The sequence below is a fragment of the Biomphalaria glabrata genome, chromosome 5 (assembly GCF_947242115.1).
Source record: "Biomphalaria glabrata chromosome 5, xgBioGlab47.1, whole genome shotgun sequence".
NCBI lineage: Eukaryota > Metazoa > Mollusca > Gastropoda > Planorbidae > Biomphalaria > Biomphalaria glabrata.
This window is the reverse complement of record NC_074715.1, coordinates 10,031,970-10,053,500: the sequence shown is the minus strand read 5'-3', so window position 1 is coordinate 10,053,500 and position 21,531 is coordinate 10,031,970. Positions and strand designations below refer to the sequence as shown.

Below are 21,531 nucleotides of genomic sequence, written 5' to 3'. Positions count from 1 at the left end.
AATTACAATTCTGATGTTTAGAGGCTAAACTACCATACGCTTTCTTAGGGTTAAGAGTGGAAGATTATTTTCTTCCTAGCCCCGCTGACTCGGAAAAGTGTGTTTGTGTTGGGGGGATTTGGTGACTTAAAATGTCACAGTACCGCCTACGACGAAAGTCAAGGAATAGATAATGATGAAGAGTCCAGTACACCCGAAAGACGACGGGGAATTTTAGCGGCAGGGTATGAACCCGGGACCATCGAAAAGTCAGAAAGACATTCCAGAGCACATACTCCACGACCAGGCAGCCTACACGCTTTCCGCTAATGTTGGACCACATGACAAAATCAACAAAAACACTTGCCAACGTAGTCTCAATTGGCGAATTACTTTAATAATCAAAACAAAAGATTAAGTATATAAAGAATAGCATGAAAGATGTGCAGTATAAGCGATTTACTGTAGAGAATTGTACTGTTGGCTCAGCTCGTAATAAACTCTTTCTGGGAATGCTGTGATTAGCATAAGGAGTGTTCACACTAGTCAGGTCTCGAAGTGCTTTTCCAACGCCAATCTTTCGGAGAAAATATAAAGTGGTTTGTGGCAAAACATTTTCCCAAGATAATATTAAATTAAAGGTTTGATTGCTCCCATGAATATATTAAATCTTTATGTTAAAAGCTTTTAATATTTTAAAAATAAAAATGTAAAACAATATGAATGTTAGATTTAAAAACAATGTGACATTTTCTTACCCCGCCTTCTCCCCCCTTCTCCCTGAGAAAGAATCCAGTTTAACCGACTGTATAGATCTACTACATTTTATAACATTTAAATGATATGCCATCAGATCTAAGAGTAATCTAGACTTAAAAGACGATGCGCAAAATATTCTTGAACATTAATTTATTAAACTCTTGGATCATTAAAGCCTTACATTCTTTCCAGAAGGTCATAGTGCTTTAAAAACTGAAGTTGGATCTGGACCTACAATTCCTAGATATAGATCTCTAGTCAAATTTAAATTAATTTAATGTTTTACTTGACGTCGCGGGTCAATGTTGAGGCTGTGTAAATCTCATTGCCCCGGAGGCGCCGTATTTAGAACACTAATCTCTAGCAACGAACATTTTTTTATTTTGACAAAATAGTCTCCGACCGGGCACTCCCCAGTTCTTAGTCGGGCAATCGTTACCTGCTCTTTTCCATCTAAATTCCCATTCAATCATTGTGATCTATGGGGCAGAATCTGGTTTTGTGGCCTATGGTTAACGAGGGTGTCATTTTTTAGTGTTTAATTAACATACGCCCATGGACACCTTCAGTGAAGTCCAGTAGGGCGTCGGCGCCGTAGGCGCCATTATCCCGTTGAAGGTTAGAAAGGCTTTTATCCAACCATCAGGCCTGGACATGGGGCTCTTCACCCTTGTCCTGTCTGAGGGCACCCAACGGTAGACGATCATATCGGTTGACTGGGCCAGACAAGGCAGTGCCGTGTACACAGCGCACCGTCCCCGTTCCTGGGCCCCACTCGCTATAAGTGGCGGAGAACAGTGCTGACTGCGGGGAGCTTGTCTCATATTCCTTTACTGTAACCGCCACTGTTCCGTGCAAGGACCGCCACTCCAGCTAACGGGACATTGATGACGGCCCCCACGTGGAACGGCGTGGCGGACTTTTTGGACTGGGTTCCGTGCGTTCTTTCCATCCCTCAAGTGAGAGAAAAAAAAAAACTCACCCAAGGAAGCCCTGCCGGGCCTTGTTCGGTACTCGTACTTAGCCTATCTAGTATCCACCACTAGACGTTTCCACCGGAAGCGCCACGCTGAGGCGACGGGTAGCTGAAATTCCTCCGGGCCCATGGACACCCGTAGGACATAATAACAGATCTTTGGAATGAGTATTAGTGATTTTTAAGATGAGATAAGAAGATAAGATAATTATAAAGGCCAAAAATGAAATGATAGACTCCTAAACACATAATTCACTAATGGACAGAATAAACTAAAGAAGTATGTTGTGTCCTTGCAATCTCACTTAAATAATATCATTGTTATGCTCATTGATTCAGTGCTACATATGTTGTTTACTCAATATTATTTAGAGTATTTGTTTTATTTTTTTTTGGGTGGGGGGGGGGGGGGGCGGAGCGTTTTTTAAAATATTAAAATATATAGAAAAATAGAGAGAGAGAGGAGAAATAAGAAAGTAGAAGGAAAGATTGAAAAAACATAGAAAAAAAGAGAAAGCGGAAGTGAGAAAGACAGGCAAAATAAAGAGAGTAAAAGAAATAATTAAAGCGAGAGAGTAAGTTAAAGACTAAACGAATAAAAAAAAAGAAATAGAGTGAAAGAGAAATAAAGAGAAAGAGAAAGAAAGAGAAAGAGAGAGATATTTAGACAGAAAAAGAGACAACGAGAGATACAAAGAAAGATAAAGAGAAAGAAAGAGAAAGCAAAGAAAAAATACTTAAGGAGAAAAAAAGAGAGAAAGAAGAGAGTGAGAAATAAAAATAATAGGAGAAAAAGAAACAAAGATAAATAGAGAGAGAAAAAAACAGAGAAATATAAAGAAAAGAGAGATGGACAGACAAAGCGAACAAAAAAATAGATAGAAAGAGAAAAACAACGAAAAATAGAAAGAAAGATAGATAAAGAAAAAAGAGTGAAAAAAAGAGAGAGAAAAAGAGAGGGAAAGAAAAGAAAACGAGAGAGGAAGAGATAGAAAAACAGAGTAAGAAAAAAAAAGAGTGAAATAGAAAGAAAAAAAGAAAAAGGGGTAGGAAAAGAAAGAGAAAGTAACAGAGAGAAGGAGTTGGAGAGAAAAAAAGAGAGAGAAGGGAAAGAAAGAGAGAAAAGGACTGGGGAAAAGAAAGATGAGAGAAAAAAGAGAAGAGAATCAGAAATAGAGAAGAAAAGTGAGCGAGAAGAGAGAGAGAAAGAGAACTGAAAGAGAGAGAAAAAGTAAGAGAAAGCAAGATAAAGAAAGAGAGCGAGAAACAGAAAGATTAATAAATAAAGAAGCAGAAAGAAAGATAGAGAAAATAAGAGAAAGAGTTAAAGAGAGAGAAAGAGAAAAAAAAAGCGAGAAGAAAAGCAAATCGTGAGAAATCACACAGTTACTTGAGAATCAAATATAAGTAGATAAATATTAACTAGTGTACTCATACAAAACATTTCAATTGTGAACAATGCTTGTGTACATATTAGGTAATGTTCTTTATACTATTAGAGTCACGTATATACAAATCTTTTACTCGTTTCGGATGTTTTTTGTTGTTTTTTCAATTTGAAGATAATTGACTTCCTAGTCAAAACCTCCCTCAGGACGACGGGAGATGGTAGGATGGGGGGAAGAACCCGAAACCATCCACAAGACCGAATGGCAGTCCGACCCGCATTCCGCTCGACCATGAAACCTTAACTGAACATTATTCGCACTTACATTTAAAGAAGGTTTATGATAACTGAAGTAGACGTTTTGAAAAGTAAGTAATTGTTTAGTCCGCAAATGTATTTGAATAGATAATTATTTGTCTGCAAGAGATTTCTTCTTATTAAAGTGCACGACCGGGATGATGATACGTATGTATTTGACAATTAAGGAAGAGATAATGATGCTTGGGTCAACAGCTGCGATCAGCTTAATTAAAGTAAAGTAGTTCCTCTTTCAGACCTTACGATCTTTAGGGCAGATGTTGTTAAGTTCATCTGTTTCTGTGGCCCTCGGTTAGCGAGCAGGGTGTCATGTGGCCAGCACAAAAATCAACCGCTTTTGCTTTCCCCAACTAAAGTCATGTACCCATAGGTGAACTGACCGTGGACTTAGGGGCGCCCTAAAAATCCCGAATCTCAAAATCTCAGTCTTCAACGAGATTCGAAACAATGACCACATGTTCAGAAGCCAAGCGCTTAACCACTCGACTACCGCCCCCTCAATTATTAGAACTAGACCAAGTAGATAAACGTAAGAGCGGCTTTTCCCTATTTTCTTAGAGGCAGCCAGGCATAACGGCATGTATGTGTAGGCTCATCTACGACAGCCAATATAACCTAGCCAAGTTATACAATATTTCTTTTCAAGTCATTTCCAAACAGCGTCCTGTATCATAATAATATCTAAATATGTATACTTGTTTCTTTGTATGCATTGTAGGTAAGTTATTGATATTTAAACAATGTCTAATACATATATATATATATATATATATATATATATTTATTACGAAGATGTAGATTTCTATATTTTACTTCAAATATGAAAAATCGCGACATTTTCCAGAAGGTCTTTGCCAGAAATGGTAAGCGTGGTCGAGAGGCTAAGTACGCTTGAACTTGGCTTACCTTGGTTACCTATGAAGGGGGGCTCGAGGTTCTACACTCGACTCGATCAGAGTTGTATTTACTGAGCGACTACAGGCAGCATGGAAAACCTTCTCCCAGATTCGCCCTCCCACTGGTCCAAAAATGAGATTGGACCCTAGTGCTCTGAGCAAGCTAAAAACATGAAACTAGCGCTATATAAAAGCTATTATTATTATTATAATTTTATGAGTACATTGCGAAATGACTATCGAGTTTTTGTGTATATGTTTAAAATAGTAATTAGCAGATGATCGCGGCGTCTAAACGCTGTATGATTTTTTTTCTTATTTCTTCGTTTCTGATGCGGTCTTTATATGTGATATTTAATATCTTTCTGTAGCACCTTAACTCAGTGAATAGGATCCTCCTTTAGAGAAGCTAGTGTCCAAGATTCGCAAACATATAAAATATTGCCATGACAATGCAGCGCAATGTCGTATTTTAACTTGAGGGCTACGCCATTGTTTTTCAAGATTGTTTTTTAGTTTTGCTAGTGCTTCTGTTATTCTACCTCTACGTATGTGCAAGTCTATATTTAATTATAAAATTAGTGTTCTTAATAGCTATTAATTGAACTGTTACCACTGATTTAAAAGAATTATATCTTTTGTTTTTGTTAGGTGTGAGTAGGGGCAACGTAATGACACTGAGCCATAAAGAAAAAAAAAATCGCAACTCCGCCAATGTTGATGTTATTAGGACATTTAATCCATCTATGCTCAAATCATTCCTATTTTTAACAAGGAAGTGTAGATGTGTATTTCTAAGAATAAAAGAAAGGCTTCTAGGAAAGGTGATGTTTTGTGATGGTCTTATCGTGCTTATTGAATTGAGAAGGTCTGGCATACGTTACTGCATTGTATCTATTGGAGCGAGACGCAACACGTTTTCTTTTTAAGCTTAACCCATATTCATTTGTCGTATATTCACTAAATAAACAAAAGGGGCAGATATATCTTGGGAAATTGCCATGTCTGTATATGTTAGGTGACCCAATAACTATTAAAGCCAGAAGTAATTTTGTGTTGTCTGTCTGTCTCACCGTCTGTCCTTTTTTTTTTTTAGTCTCTTGTTGATTTAAAAAAAAAAATAATAATAATAATAAAAAAAAGAGACACGAATGAAAAATTTCGATTGATTTCATGATATTTTGTGGAGTGCCCAGTTAAGCTCCTACTGTTTTCCTAAGTTTTTTGCAAAGCTTAACATTTAAAAAAATTTCGGAAATAGGCTTGCGTAAAATCTAATTTAAAAAAAATCTAAACCAAAAGAAAATTAAGAATATGTATCCTCTGTTTGAACTTCTCAATTGTATTGAATCAAAATAGAGCCGTGAATATTTTGCAATCGAATGTTCAAATTTAAGTTGATTAAATTAAGTTGATTTAAGTTTGTTTTTAGTGTAAAATCACTTAATTTGGAGAACTAAAAAAAATTGATAAAGCAATAAGATTTTTGAAAAAAAGGAACAAAAAATAATAACCCTTTAATTATACTATATTATATACGCGAATATACCAGTGATTGATCACGACATCTCTTGAACTGTTATAAGGATTCTGATAAAATTTCGTAAATAGGTTCGTTTTATCTCCTAGGAGATCACTATAAACCGATTTTGACAGATTTGCAACATGATAACCGCAATTTACGAAAAACTGAAGGCTCTATCAATTCTTTGTATTTTATTTTCAGTATTTTATCAAAACGCCATTTTTTTTTTTTTACAAATAAAACATTTTTAAAATGTCACAAAATGTCAACATTTAAAGCCATTTTTCTTTCTTTTTCATTGTCTACTAAGTGTATTCCAAATGGGTTAATAAAAACAATTGAATTTTTTTTTATTAAAGAAACACAATAGCTGTACAAAAGTGGAGGTATGAGCTGGGATGTAGCATTTCATTGAGGCTATCGAAAAATTCATTTCTCTCTCTAGGTCTGAAAGGTGCTGAATATTTGAGAAATTGAAAGATGCTAAAAAAGTTAAATGTTGTCATTGTATTAAAAATGGGTCTAACAGTGTGAAAGTGGTTATCTGTGTGTGTCACTGTGTTTGTGGGTCATGGTTGAAATATAACATAGGTTAAAAAATACAATGCGTGTTTTTAAAATACTAGGAATAGAGAAAAGAGGAAAGAGAAAGAGAGTGTGACGTTGAATTGTATTGCAACAGATTGCACGAGGTAAATAGTACGTTAGATGGATCGTTAAAATGTAGCCTCTTTTTTTACATTCCTTTAAAAAAAAATAAAGGAAAAGAAAAATATGGGTTGGTCCGGCCATAATAAACAATATAAAGCCTAGAAACAAATCAACGGGAGTATACTACGGATACCACCAGTGTTACTACTTATTGAGTGACATTTGTAAGAGTTGTCTACTGTAATTAGAGTTGCCTCCCTTCCCTTGAACTATTGCATTACTTGTTGTCGCGTGTGTCTACTCTAAATAGTACAGCACTACAAATATTAAAATTCATCGATCAAGGCCATGATCAGCAGACAGAATATTCATTTGATCATAAAAAATGAAATACATAGTAAACTGGCAATTTCAGCCATCATTAAATCACATATGATACTTCACAGAATTCAATAATATTATCCGATTGAAAAACACCAATTCAAGTACCTAGCTAGTCATGCTTTTTACACAATAAATAATGTACGTCTGTCTTCTTATAAATCCATGGTGTCGACTGATTTCTGATCATGTGGTCGATTCTCAGAATAAGACTTTTTTACCCACAATTCCAGTGAAGACCCTTTTTTTTTTACGTGAAACATATTAAACACTATAATCAGTGTACTCCGTGCTTCCAGACTAGTCGAAGTCCTAAAAGCTAGACTAGTCGAATTCCTAAAAGCTACTAAATAACGATGTTACATCCAGTATCTTTTATTAATTCAGAATCACAATTTAAAGTTATTTATTATCTCTTTTGAAGTTATATAAGATACGATTATTTAAAACAATCTAATGTAAAGTGCGTACCGATTTCTAAATCCTAAGCTAAAAATCAAGGGAGGAGATAACTCTAAATAAGAAGTTTTAACTTATAAACCTAAGTAGGTTAAGTCACTGGACTATATTTCTGTCAGACGATTTCAAAAAGTTAAATATTCTTGCCAAGAACTATTTTTGTTTTGTTTTACTTGATAATTCTTATGAGATATACATATGCGGATTCGGAGCGGATTTTTTTACAAGTATTTTAAAGATTTATTCCAATTGGCTTCAAGAGCAGAAAACGACTACACATATTTTGTGAAGTTTAGAGCTACCAGTCAACGACCAACGACTCGCAAATAACGACTGCTAAATGTCGTTTTCCTTTAAAATTAAAACAAAACCTTTTTCAGGCTAAACTGTTTTAAAAATGTCTTCTTTTTGTCTTCATACAGCTGCTTCCGCTGTACTCAATTCATACCAACAAGCAGGTAAGAGAGTGTATGTCTTTACTTGTTTACAAAAGCTTTAATATATATATATATGTGACGATACGAAACTTGCATGCAAAAGTTCATTTGAGTTTTTCCCAGCAAACCGTGAGAAACTTTAATTTTTAACTTAAACAATTATTTTCTTGTCCACCCATAACTAATTTCTTGTATGATTTATCCCCCCTCGCACGTTTCTCACGGGACGAATCTCGACGTAAAACATTAACTAGCCTCTCCAGGGCTAACTTTTAATTATTGACCGCTGGACAGGTGACCAGCACACAACAAGTCGCTCCGCGGCCTAATAACTTTTCACACCTATCCCCCCCCCCCCCCCCCGCAGGATACACATCGCTCTAAGAATAGCATTGCACTCGGGCTGGACAGATACATATTCGCTTAAGACTTTACTCTCACGGTAGGCAACGAATATTGACCATAAATCTGACCTGACGCCTGACATCTCCGGTACATCGATACAGGTGAGAAAATCAGCTAGCTTTCTTCCCCACCCGTTAAACGAAAAGTCCCATCTATATATAGAGAGAGACCAAAGCATTCCAAATTAGGCCCGCTAGGATTCATACAGTCTCCTCTGTTAGGAAGTTTAGTTGTGAGATTTCATTAGGGACAAACGGGTAAGTGTAAACATTTTACTATACTCATTTTATCTTATAGGAATGTGTGAGTACACATTAGTACACAACCACGTTCCCCGTCATTACATTATGACTTTATTATGTATGTATCTTGTACTATTTTATGTCGATGCTATATCTTCACATAGTATTATTAATGCCGCTATGGTTGTCTACATTTGAAACTATAGTTATTACATTTAATTTGTTATGTTTCATCCATTCCTGTATTTTAGCGATTGATGTAAACAATACCCTTTAGTGAATCTAAGTACTGTCTAAGAACTTAGGTCGCAGTGCTCTAAACTTACAGAGCCCATGTGAAATTAGTTATTTCTGTTGTATATCCCTCATACATGTTATTATGTCTCCCACCCTTGTGAACTTATAGTTCCTTGGATGAATGTAATTTTGATTAGCTATTTCAAACCCTTATTACTGTAGCCATATCCCTAATATTTTATTTTCATCTTATCCTTTAGTATATAATATGCTCATTCCCCATTTTACTGTAACTGATTACTTATCGTCGTAATCAAATTTAATGGATGAATCTTGACTAGTATCATCCTACATTGTACAATAGCACATTTATTGTGGTTATCTTACTTATACCCTTTTGTTATTGAGTTATATGCGCCTGCTTTGACATCTTATAACTAATTGTCTTAAATGCCCTATTGGGATTGATACCAATGCCTACATCTGAATGATTGCAAGGCATATGGGAATCCCTACTCAATGTCTTTAGGAGGTTCCTAATTGTCTGTCTTATCCCCAGCCTGGTTGCTACCCCTGGTTGCTACCCCTGATTGCTACCCCTGGCTACTACACACGATTGCTACAACTACCAGATCTCCATAGAAAGCTGTAACCGAGGCAGACCACACCAGATACACCCCCCCCCCCCAATTACATACCTGTTAGCAAGAAGGCATTGCCTACTGTCCTTGGCCCTAACATATTGCCCAGTGTCCACAGTACCCTATACTGCCCAGTATCATCTGCCCAGTATCCGGCCCAAACTGTCCACTGCCCAATAGTTATTGCCTAATGCCGACAGATTAGAGAAAGCTTCGCAGCAGAAGATAAACTGGTGTTGAGTTAGCTCGGCTCTCTACGAGCTAGAGATCACAGCTGAGAGATCGTCCCACTACAACTTAGTCTGCAGCACCAATCATCTCTATTGCTAAACAGGCAGCGGCCTCACCCTAGAGCCAGTTTGCCTAAAGCCAAGAGAACATCTCGAGCCGACGTCCTAAGACAGAGCCGGATGACTCATCCTTCTGAGGGCCAGTCCTTCGACCGCCAGAAGACGACCCACGGGCTAGCAGCTAAGAAAAATAAGTAGCAGACATAGGAACATTCTTCTCCTCCAATCACTCAATAATTAGCAATCCATGATGAACAGTTATTATAGATATTAGCACCTTTACTTCTTTTATTTTCTTAATTATAATTTTATTTAATCATTTATCTCTTGTAAACTTTTATTTATTAAATTATTTTATTTATAAACGTATAATATTGGTCTGTTCTTACTGTTAGTTGCGGTGTGCCTGTACAAAATCTTATATGTGAGCCGGATAAAATTAATAAAATTTCCCCTAGACTTAAATAAACGCGCCAAATGTTAACTAATTAACATCTCGTCACAATATATATATATATATATATATATATATATATATATATATATATATATATATATATATATATATATATAATTTTTGGTATAGTTTTCTGCTCCTTAAATTGCACCAGAATCTGCTGTGACTAAACAAAATAAAAAAGCAGCTAATTTTAGCCACAGTTTGCGCATGACATTTTTTATTCTTTTATTATCTAGAACCCCTTATTTATTTATTTTTAATTTTAAATAGAACAGAAAATGAAGGAACTACAAATGAGTATGTAGTCATTCATTTAATGAAAACAGTCAAATGCACATTTTAAGAAAGACAATGGCCACAGCAAAAACATTTTAGCCTAGAATTAATAAACATTTATCAGGTCGCTTTAATATTTTTCGATTTAATAAATATGTTTAAAAAAAATAGGATAATTGAAAATAGAGCTTGTGTGCCAGTGGCGGCCCCAGACAATCTCCAACTTATATCGAAGAATATTGAAAGCATGAATTTGTTTTGATAGTCTAAAGTAATAAAATGTCAAAGACTTTAAAACAACACCACCAACAACAACAAAAAACAAAACTAAGCAATATTTTATCGTTATTGACTTTTATAGAATTTAAGTAAAAATAATAATTATAATAATTATAATACAAGCTAGAATATCGATTTCAGATAATCATTTCAATAACACGCATATGCTTAGTGTCACAGTCTAAATTCTGAACTTACTGGACTTTAATTTTTATTTAATGATATACAGAACGTGAATATGTAAATATAGTAAAAAACAGGTATGTATAACCTGGAATAAGGTAGCATGAGAGAATGAGATTTTAGTTAGTTACAGGTAAGTAGTCAGGAAAGGTAGACGGCTATATGGTTTTAATTGAACAGTCCACAGTAGTGAATTGGAGTCTACAGGGGTTAGTTTGAAGAAGTTAGTTGGAGTTGAAATTTAAGTCGAGTAAGGCAGTTAAGGTAGTAAGACTAGTTGTATTAGATCAAATAGTCTGTAGAAGAAACAAGTCAAGTTTCGGTTGAAGATTGTAATTTAAAGTTGTTAGTTTTATGTGAACTCAAGTAGTGGACTTATCGTGATAGGAAACTATTTTTAATGAAATATTTAAGCTTATAACATTCATTAACATCTTCACAAATAATAGATTAATATCTTTATAAATAAACTTCATTAACAAGCTGTCGTCCTTATCTACAATTAGCAAATAGTTCTTGTCCTTGTCTGTCTAATCTTAGTACTTTTATGAAGTTGGAAAAGACAAGATGTTGCAGATATCAGAGAGTTAAAATGCTTGACGATTCTTACCTTTTTTAAACCACACAAATGAAACGTATATTTTGAGACATTTATAAATGATTTTAGCCGAAATTATGAAAACTTATAATCAATCCGTATCTACCTTTTGGTACATCCAAGACTTAACTTTCCGTTTTCAAATAAGCATTCAAGTAGGCGGAATTAATTTATACATTTCTAGTAAAAATCTCATAGTAAAAAAAAAATAATCTTTTTGATCATGAAAAACATCCATATTCATTACCCGATCTTTGTGAATTTTTTTAAAGAAGTATAATAACAAAAACTATAAGTTTGTTTAAAAAAAATATCAAATAATATTATAGAATAAGAATTAAAATTAATTGATAATCAATTTTACTTTTTTAATAGAACACCATAAATGAATCTTTAAAAAAAATTCAGCTTACTTAATGAGGCGCAATGCATATCGTTTCCAAAATCTTCCCGTTTCATGGAGGTACGCGTACTCCACTTTGGGAGACTGGACACTGCATAAATCAATACATATGCAAAGTATTAAGATTGTAATGACAATACCAGGTGCACCGTAAATATCGTTTCACGGGACAGAATTAAACTAAACAATGGAACCAACTGTCGACTGTAAACTTTGTTAAGTTTATCCAAGCGGCCCGTGACTCCCGAAAACTACAAACGTAGCCTGTGGCTGCCGAAACTCTCGATAACTTTTCTCATAAAAATCTTCTAGTCGAAATCAACAAGCTGGCGATGAACGCTTATCCTGATTAGTGTCTGTTGTCATGTGTTAGTTAATAAATAAAAATATATATATTCATAATGATTCATTGATGTTTTTTCCATTGTGACCTTATAATGCCGATTGTTTGGACCAATGCCGAATCTTTGAATGAAAATTAATATGGTTTTAGGACACTGTTAGGGATTTTGCATTAGAAGTTATTTGTTTCATCAAAATGGTAAAATTTTACTTTGTGACAATGACGCGACTAGTAAAAACCATGACCAGGTTTTGATGTGTAACGAAATCAAAATCAGAGTACTCTTGATAGCATTAGAGAGAGGTCGGCTTTAGTTTCTGGAGTAGATATTTGAGTTAGCGACATTCGACGGTTCCCTTCATTACGTACTAAACGCCTTATTTGACATCGTTCATCAGCGTCGAATATTTTCTGCATTTGTTTTTATCCTTTTGCGTGTGTTCATTGATATGGACATTTGAGTGTTACCTTCGTTTGATGCCCAACCTAATTCGATCCGTGGGCCATTTTAATTTCCAACACTTGTCTCGCGGGCCACATGAGCGAAAAGTTACAAAAATGAAATCAAATCGTTCTGAAACTATTTTGGTAGAAACCTGTGGATTTAACTCTTTTTCTCCTAACTGACGATACCAACGTTGAGTCCACCAGAATGTGGTAAATAATTACTGAGAGAAAGAGTTAATACTAAAACTAATAGGTTATTATACAATTATATTTTTTTACACATCAGAAAACATCTTCGTTTCTCTACTTAAAATGTGAGCAACAGTGTCGGTACCTTTACTACCGAGTCATTTTTGTGGTCTCTATTTGTGGTCTCTTTTTGTGATCCATGGATCCTCCAACCTCTAGGCGTAGTTTAACGATCTTATATTTGCCACTCAAACCAAGAAAGCCGCCAAGGCCGTTTTTATATTGTTGTTTTAGTAGACAGACACACTTTCTATATAAAATAAATATGTTAGCTTATTGCCATGTTCAACAAAAAAGTAAAGATATGTTCACTTTTCCTGGTAGATTCTATATTCCAATTTCATAAACGCACAAATGTTAAAATCATGATACCAGTCCGTCATAGAAAAAGTGAGGGCCCAAACTTTTATTATTTTTGTTTGTTTGTTTAGAAGGAGTATTTCTACACTTTGTGACGACATTTCGACGGGCCGGACGGAACCACGTCGCGCGCCGGATCTGGCTCGCGGGCCGTATTTTGGGCATCACTGGTTTAGACTTATCAGCTTAAGACACAGATAGGAGGCGTCTTACAATAATTAGCTATCAACTCCTGATTAACCATATTACAATAATTACCTATTGTTCCAGTCCACTAACTGTCCAGGTACACAACACTTGATCGTGTGTCACGGCTGGCCACACATCGGTATAGTAACTGTGTCCCAACACCTATCATACACTTCTGAACAGTTTGGTAACTTAAAAGTTAATAGATTAAAAGTTGCATAAATATGGCTAAAAGTTGGTTACTTAGAATCAAAGACAATCCACTAGTGCAACCTTGCGCCCATGAAAGTGTGTTTAGGCTAAATCTTATGAGACTGTCTAATTGTTAACTAGTTCAACTATAAATGAAGTTCTAATGCATTATTTTAGCCCAAGCGTGCGAAAATGGTTGGTTTGGACCTGAATGTCAATATAAGTGTCGCTGTCAACAAACGTGTAGCCCTGAAGGTGAATGTCCTGGTCAATGTGATGTTGGTTGGTTTGGTTACAAGTGCCAATATAGTAAGTGTTGTCTTAAAATTGTGCTTTTATGAAATACTAGCCGGACATTACCCGCGACCTGCGGGCCTTAGTTTGTGTATTACTAATCAAGTGGATTGAATTTATATCTATGTCAAACTTACCCGATTTGTTAAAAGCATCTTTAAGAGATAAATTTAGCTATTAAAATCAAAGAAGGGAGATGAATGGATATAAAGTACAATTTAAACGAGTCTACCCGATTATTTGAATGAATGGGATTATAAATGACTTCTAAATTCGCAGATTAAGGAGCGAATTTATGTTAAATTGGTTTTGAAACATACAAGTAAAGATTAATTTAATTAAATAATGAAATCAAAAGACCATATTTAGTATTTTGATTTGTGAAAGTAAAAAAAAAACATCAGTGGAACATATAGTTTCAAATATACAATGTAGATCTAGATCCTCTCAAACTTGTGTAATATAAACAAGGCCTAAATTCATAAAATAGTAATACTTTCATAAAGTTGGAAACTTTTTTTTTTAAAGTCTTAAGTTTCTTTTAGGGCCACTACACATACGTCACGGTTCCAGTAAGTACCAAAAGATTGGTCATACGCTCTACATACATACATACATACCTTGCTTTATGCTTTATATTATAGATAAATAAATTATAGTTAATTTTGTAAGCATTGTCAAAAAACACAAATTTTGAGTATATCCATATATCTCTCTCTCAATTTATCTCTCTCTTTTTCTCTATATCTCTCTCTATTTCTTTCTCTCTCTCTATCTATCTATTTATCTATGTATCTATATCAGCCTTATTATTTTTTCGGCTGTCACATATATAACCAGTCATGTTTTTGGTCTAGGTCTAGTGACGTACACTGCTACAACAGGACAGTCTCAAGACGATCTTACATTCCCTTTAAATGACAACAACGAGAATACTTGTGTTGCTATTGGCAACCAGGCAATTGTTATAACTTTTATAAATATTTGTTATAAACCATGGATTCGTTTGCACACGCAGGACCCAGGTATACTTTTATTTAAAAAAAATATATCTTTTCAATTTGATTATAACTTAATTTATCTATTCACTTATTTATATTTTATGATTTTTAAACCACCTACGTCTTTCAGAAGGAACTATGTCTAATTAAAAATAATTGTAAATAGACGTTTGTAAATAGAAGAGGATATCATGGGCGTAGCCCGGGGGGTTGGAATTGGAATTGGAAAATCTACCCCCTAAAATATTGAGGTCTTTATCATTCAACTGATTCATTCTAACATTTCCATCTTAGCTAGAGTTTCTTTTACATTCAACTTCTGAAGTTATATCATCTTCAGAAATGTCAATTGTCGCTTATTTACTTTCCTATTCAACTTTACGTATGCCTGAAGAATGGTTGGCATCCTGATATTACTAAACTAGCTACTATTTCAATAGATTCGATAAAAACCTTGTTAAAAATCAAAGCAGTGTTTATACAAACGCAGACAGATAGAAAGTAAGGGTTCACATCTGCTTTTAAAATAAAGTATGATGTAACGTTTTGGACTATTTGTAAAATTTCATTTAAAAAATATAAAGATGTTTGGTCGAAATATTTTAGAAAAAATATAAAGATCTACTTGTCAAATGTGAATAACATGTTCCAATATTAATAACACTTAGTTTTTTTAATTGTCAGTTATTCCAAAAGTGCATTTTTTTCCCCTTGGGTGTTTCCCCCTCCCCCCTCCCAACCCCCCGAACGAGTGTCACCCGGTGCGGACCATAACCCCGCACCCCCAAGTGACGCCACTGATGCACTGTAGATAACTCAGAAGATGAATTTTGTTGGCTTTTAATACTGGAAATAGTGCTTGGAGGCGGGGCTTAGTCCCGCTCTGGGGAAGCTCACAGCGCTCCCCATACCCCTATGCTGGCAATGGCGGAGAGTCTACAATTTTTCCACTAACTCCAGGAAGAACCTATTCTAGGGTACAATAAACGTTTTCCGAAAGAATGAAGGGATTAATTATGTACGCATGCACATATGAATTTTTTAGCGGGGGGTGGGGGGGGGGGGAGAAAAATCCCCCCCCCAAACCCCCCATCCGATAAAAAAACCTTGGCTACGCCCATGTTATGATCGCGAAGATAACTTTAGACAGAGATGATTTAACGTGTAAATCAAGATATTTAAATATAGATTAGAATTCGCATGTCTTATTTTTATGTACACCAAATTATTAAAATGAAATTGTGCGAAAAACGCTGTTTAAAATAAAAGTTCGCTCGATTTGTAAATTATAATCCTGACCCAGCGATTTACCGTCTAATGGTCTACCGACTGAGCTAAAGCTAGTGGTACTAGTTGGAGGAAATTCGCACAAAGTGCTGTAACACTGAAGTGCTGTAACACTGAAGTGCTGTAACACTGAAGTACAGTCAAATATAATGACGCTATTAAAAAGAAAGTTTAGATCTAGACAAATATATCTCATATTTACTGTGACAATTTATCAAAGCTTATATTAACTCACTCTGTCTGTCTGGTACTATTTTTAGATCGTTTGTCAATGTAAAATGAAATTTTATATACACTAATTTCGTTGCGTCTATGCTTCTATTAACTTACTCTGTCTCTCTGTATGGTAATAAAACTTGTACACGTTATTTCTCCCACACTCATTATCGGATCTAGTTCAGAGTTTAAACACGTATTTATTGTACCTAAGAATAAAATAATAAAAAAATTAACAAATTATTGGTAAATAATTATTTAATTTAATTTAAAAAAAAAAACAGAAAAAACGTGCATTATTGAGAGAAATAGTTGTACGTTTGAATATTTTCCCCCGTAGAAAAGCTATGTTATTTTTGAAGCTCTTTTCAATATTGTTGCCATGTTTCTTTCATTTTATAAACAAAAAAACATTACAATGTACAATTTACACACTTGATTTTTTAAGAACTTTTTTCTTTATTTTTTTTGTTTCCCTTATATATATATATCTTCAGACCTACTCTACAGCCTAAAGATTACCCTGCTAGACAAACAAAATCAGTCTGCAGTTTTAACCTCCAAAGAAAGATATATAGTTCAACATGAAATTGTCGATATCCATATTTTGGTTGAAAATTTTTTTGTACGCCGTATGATATTAGAAGGCGAAGCTATACAAAGACTGTGCTCCTTGTGGATATTAAAAGGTAATTTTTTTTTTAAATTGGTTAGACGACCATCGACTTTTTTTTTTTACTAAATGGACTGAAGCGTATGCAAGACCAAACCAAGGAGCCACCACCCTAGCGGAAATCCTTGTAGAAAAAATAGTATTGGCCGATCCGGTGCTACCATAGAGTAGCACTCCGACAATGATATAAAGAGAGAACAGTGTTATGTACCTGGTGATGACACGGATGGGCGTAACAAAGCCAGAGAGAGACGAGCAGGAAACCGTGACGTGTGGCGACGATCAACCGCGACATGGCTACATTTCGGAAGACATATGTGTTTTTAACAGTACTCAAGACATTCATTTCTGATATAGTAACGCGGCCACCCAGGTCGAGCGATATTTTAACTAGTTATAAAAGACCATTAGGGACCCTATATAAATAGATATACTTACACTACTAGTCGCTCACATTTCTGTATCGGCACGTTACTTTATTTTACTAAATTTGACCTGCCTTTTTTAATAGCATGAATAGTGAGCTGTAGATGTCCACGAGAATGCGTTTCTGGCAGAGAAGAATTCAAGTAGACGCTTAGCGTTGCGGCGTCACCCCGAGCACCGCTGCCAAGGCCAGCAACTTTTGCCGAAGTTTAAGAAACACTGTTCTGATTGTAATATGCCCACTATTGTTGTTATTCTCTGTTATATATACTTAGCTAGATTGGGGGATGGGGGGGGGGGAGAGTTTGAAGATCCCCTTGGGCCCCCTCTCAAATGGGGTATCCAAATGAGTGTCCGAAATTTGTTTGTAAATACATGAATTTAATTGATAAATAGTGTCAACGGGTAGTCTTTTTTTTCAACATTTAGTGATTAAATTTATAACAAAGACTAAACCTAGATCTTGGTCTATCAGTAAGTTGAATTTTTGACATTTTAACAATATTTTTTTCCCACAGAGATCAAAGTTGTTGTTTTTTTAAAGTTAGTCTTTAATTTTAAAACGCAATTCTTCAATATATTTATTTTCCTTTCAAAAGACATCAAACATGTGCTTGCAGCAAGAATTAAAAATATTTCTCTCTTTGTTGCCACAAATAAAACTGTAAAATGATTTACAGTAATTTCCAGGTATCTTGTTACCTTTACTAATACTAAATTTAAATGGCGAGTATTTTAAGGTTACACTAATTAACCTAGAAGCAAAATGTACAGACTCTTGTATAACAGATCTAATAGTTATTCTTAATGATGCTAGAATTTTGATCATTTTAGGGTTTGGCTTCTTAAATTTCAGAATTAAACTTCACACTTATTACTCTCCCATTTCCTCAATCCAATGGAAACAAGGTTTTGTAAATAAAATAAAAAACTGTTCTTATAGAGAATGAATTGCAAAGGTGGAAAAATGAATAAAAAAAAACTAAATGTATGTGTCTTCGTCAGAGAAAATTTCACAATCATGGCATATTTTTAATTTACGGAAAAAAAGTGTTATTCTTTCTATGGGAACTTCCCCCTATGCCGAGTTGACCAGAGTGGGGCTACAAAACCGCGTGGCGCAGAGGTTAAACCTAAAATAATAATGTAACAATGAGTTGCCGTCTTTCTGGTCTGTCTGTAAGACATATAACCAAAGGCAACATTTCGGAATTGCGACATTTACTCTCATCCTGCTGAGATAGATCCCACTATTGTAACCTTTTTTTGGAACTGTACATGAATTATTCAACTTTTTTTTCTAATTAACCTCATAGATGGGCCTAACTGAAAGAAGACGAAACCGGAAGTTTTAAAAAAGAGTAATACAAGAGAAGAAGCTAGGTTCGCGGTTTCCTTGCATCTCGACAAAGCCATCAAGCTGTTGGAGAAACGTTCTGAATCTACAACTGAAAGAATGGACACTAGAAGTAGTGCAAAGAATCTTCTTCATGCAGTGGGAAATTAATTTTTTTTTGCCTATCTGGAATTCTGGTCAAAACTCCTACGCCAAATTAAACTAAAAAAGTCTGGACTGCACTGCAGAAGAAATTTAAATCATTTCATGTTTTCTGCAAAATGATGAGAAACTGACACAAATCCAATCCATCAAAAAAGCAAAAGAGGGTAGTGAATGCTATGAATTCCCTGTAATCAAAACTACCAGAAGAAAGAAAAGACTTGATGGGAAATTAAGTTTTGGTGTAGGACTGTCAATAGAACTGCAATTCAAACGTGTTGCGACAGATGTACTGGACAGATTCCATATGGATATGACGGGCAGATTCCAAAAGCTGGAAAAATGGACACCTTTGGTTTTTTTCTTGAACCAAGACACCTGTTGGATGATGACACGCTTGTGACAAACTGTATTATTTTTTCCTGTTTGCAAATAAAGGTAAATGTCTTGTTCAATGATGTCATTGATGCATGAGCACTTTTCATCAACAAACTAGTAATATAATCACCAACAGACATATTGAGGAAGCAGGCTTCATATGGTAATGATGTGTGCTTAAACCTTGCCACCTCCTCCGAATACCGCTAACTCAGGCCATTTCCATTACGTCATGTGAGAGATCATTCTCAAAGCTCAAGTGAATTAAAAACTATCTCAGGAGCACGATGACGCAATAAGGCTTAGCAGTATGGCTTTAATGTCAGTGGAACCACAAATAATAGACAGTATCGATGTAGATGATATTATAGATGCCTTTGATGCACAGAATGCATGACGCGAAGCCATATGAATTGAGATATGTCACTTGTACACTATTTAGCTAATAATCAATAGTATTACTCATTAAATAAGTCTTAATGATTCTTTTTTGTTAATTTAAGTGATATTTTTTTGTTAATTTAAGTGATATACTGTACCAGTTTGATTTTGGACTTTTATATATTTGCGTACATTATCTCATGTCATGATGTCGAATGTCAAAATGCAAGGGGGCCCCCAAAGAGGTTTATCCCCCCGGGCCCCCAAATCCCTAACTACGCCGCTACCTTTATGCATGCTTCTGATATTTTACATAAAGCCTTTCAACCCTGCAGCAGTATATCCTTAATATATGTTCACACTACAATACAAATCATTGTAATACACTTAAGATAATTAAGAAACATAAATTCTACACTAGGTCAGAACGTGGCAACAAAACAGAGCGTCTATTATAGTACTTCAGATATAGTTGGAATAGACACAGGCTTGCCTCAATACCCCCAAGCAACAGATGAAGCAATTACATGTAACAGAAACGACGATGGGGTCGCTGGCACTACCTGGCAGGTTGTACTAAAAACTCCGTTCCTTATCAAGCAGGTCGACTTTTTTGTTAACGACTCAATTGGTTAGTAATTTGTTTTTTGTTTTTTCTGTATACAATTAAGGATGGTTAGATTTATACAGACCATTTAAGCAAAGAAATGCAGTTTTGATATGAATGCTGTTCACATGTTTGACCAGAATCATATCTTCAAATCCTTAGCAGGACAGAAAACCTGTCAGGTGCTATCTGTAGCATCTTTGACGTAGTGTCTGTGCATTCTTAGATTCAGGCGTGTTCTTATATTTAGAACTAGCAGGATATATACCCGCGGCCTGCGGGCTTTAGTTTGGATATTACTGATCTAGTGTATTGGATTTCTATCTATGTCGAACATTGAGAATACTCTCTTCGCATTTTCTAAATTTTGTCATCAAATAAAAGCTAAGCGTAGAAATGGGTTTACTCATTTTGTTTTTGTTTAAAGTTTTTAGGGCGTTTCGTTTGTGGGACGGACATAGAACATATATTACGGTCTTCACCAGAGGGCAAGGTGGTTGAGAGGTTAAGCGTTTGGCTTCTGAACCTGGGATCCTGAAGATTAGAATTTTGAAACACGGGATTCTTACAGCTCCACTGAGTCTACCCATCTCTAATGCATTTAGTTAGTAAAGGCGGTTGGGCCTTGTGCTGGACACATGAGAGTTAGAGTTTTAGTTTCCAAAGTACCAGTTGACTAGAGGTATTGACAAATGGCATCTAAATTTAACTTTTAAGTGGTTTTAGTCAATATCAAGTCATTCCATTTCTTTTTTTTTAATATTGTAAACTATCTTCTTTTTTATATTTTCAAGTGGAAAGTAAGGCGTATGTATGAATGTCCCGCATAGAAATCAAAACCGTTTCACCAATCGTTATAAAACTTGACTTAAATGTTCTTTGGGTACTAACTGAAACCGTAACGTATGTATCATAGCCCTAAAAAAATTTAAACATCTCATTAAAATGTTGCCCAACTCTATAAAAGTATCATTATTTCATTATTATTTCAGGTAATGTCGGGCTAGTTTAGTTATATTCTCTAAAACTTTTACATTTATTTCTTAAACTCTTCATTTTAATCTCGTAAACCTCTGACTTCTCGTAAACATCTCGTTTAAATCTAGAAAAAAATATCTTTCCTTGTTTTTATCTCGTAAACAACCCCCGAAACTTCATTTATTTCTGGTAAACATCTCACTATCTATAAGAAAATTATCTATAAATAT

At 35.0% G+C, this 21,531-nt stretch overlaps 1 protein-coding gene across 5 annotated transcripts in view; it reads left to right on the top strand.

Annotated features, from left to right (window-relative positions):
* Positions 1 to 3,977: 3,977 nt before the first annotated feature.
* The window catches only part of LOC106075751 (multiple epidermal growth factor-like domains protein 10), a 34,933-nt gene continuing 17,379 nt past the window's right edge, over positions 3,978 to 21,531 (top strand). For all 5 annotated transcript variants that reach the window (XM_056029087.1, XM_056029088.1, XM_056029089.1 and 2 more), the window contains exons 1-6: positions 3,978 to 4,137; positions 7,754 to 7,789; positions 13,740 to 13,871; positions 14,714 to 14,881; positions 16,858 to 17,049; positions 20,138 to 20,347. In XM_056029087.1, the coding sequence (XP_055885062.1) occupies positions 4,107 to 4,137; positions 7,754 to 7,789; positions 13,740 to 13,871; positions 14,714 to 14,881; positions 16,858 to 17,049; positions 20,138 to 20,347 (769 nt within the window). In that variant the 5' untranslated portion in view covers positions 3,978 to 4,106. The remainder of the gene's footprint in view (positions 4,138 to 7,753; positions 7,790 to 13,739; positions 13,872 to 14,713; positions 14,882 to 16,857; positions 17,050 to 20,137; positions 20,348 to 21,531) is intronic.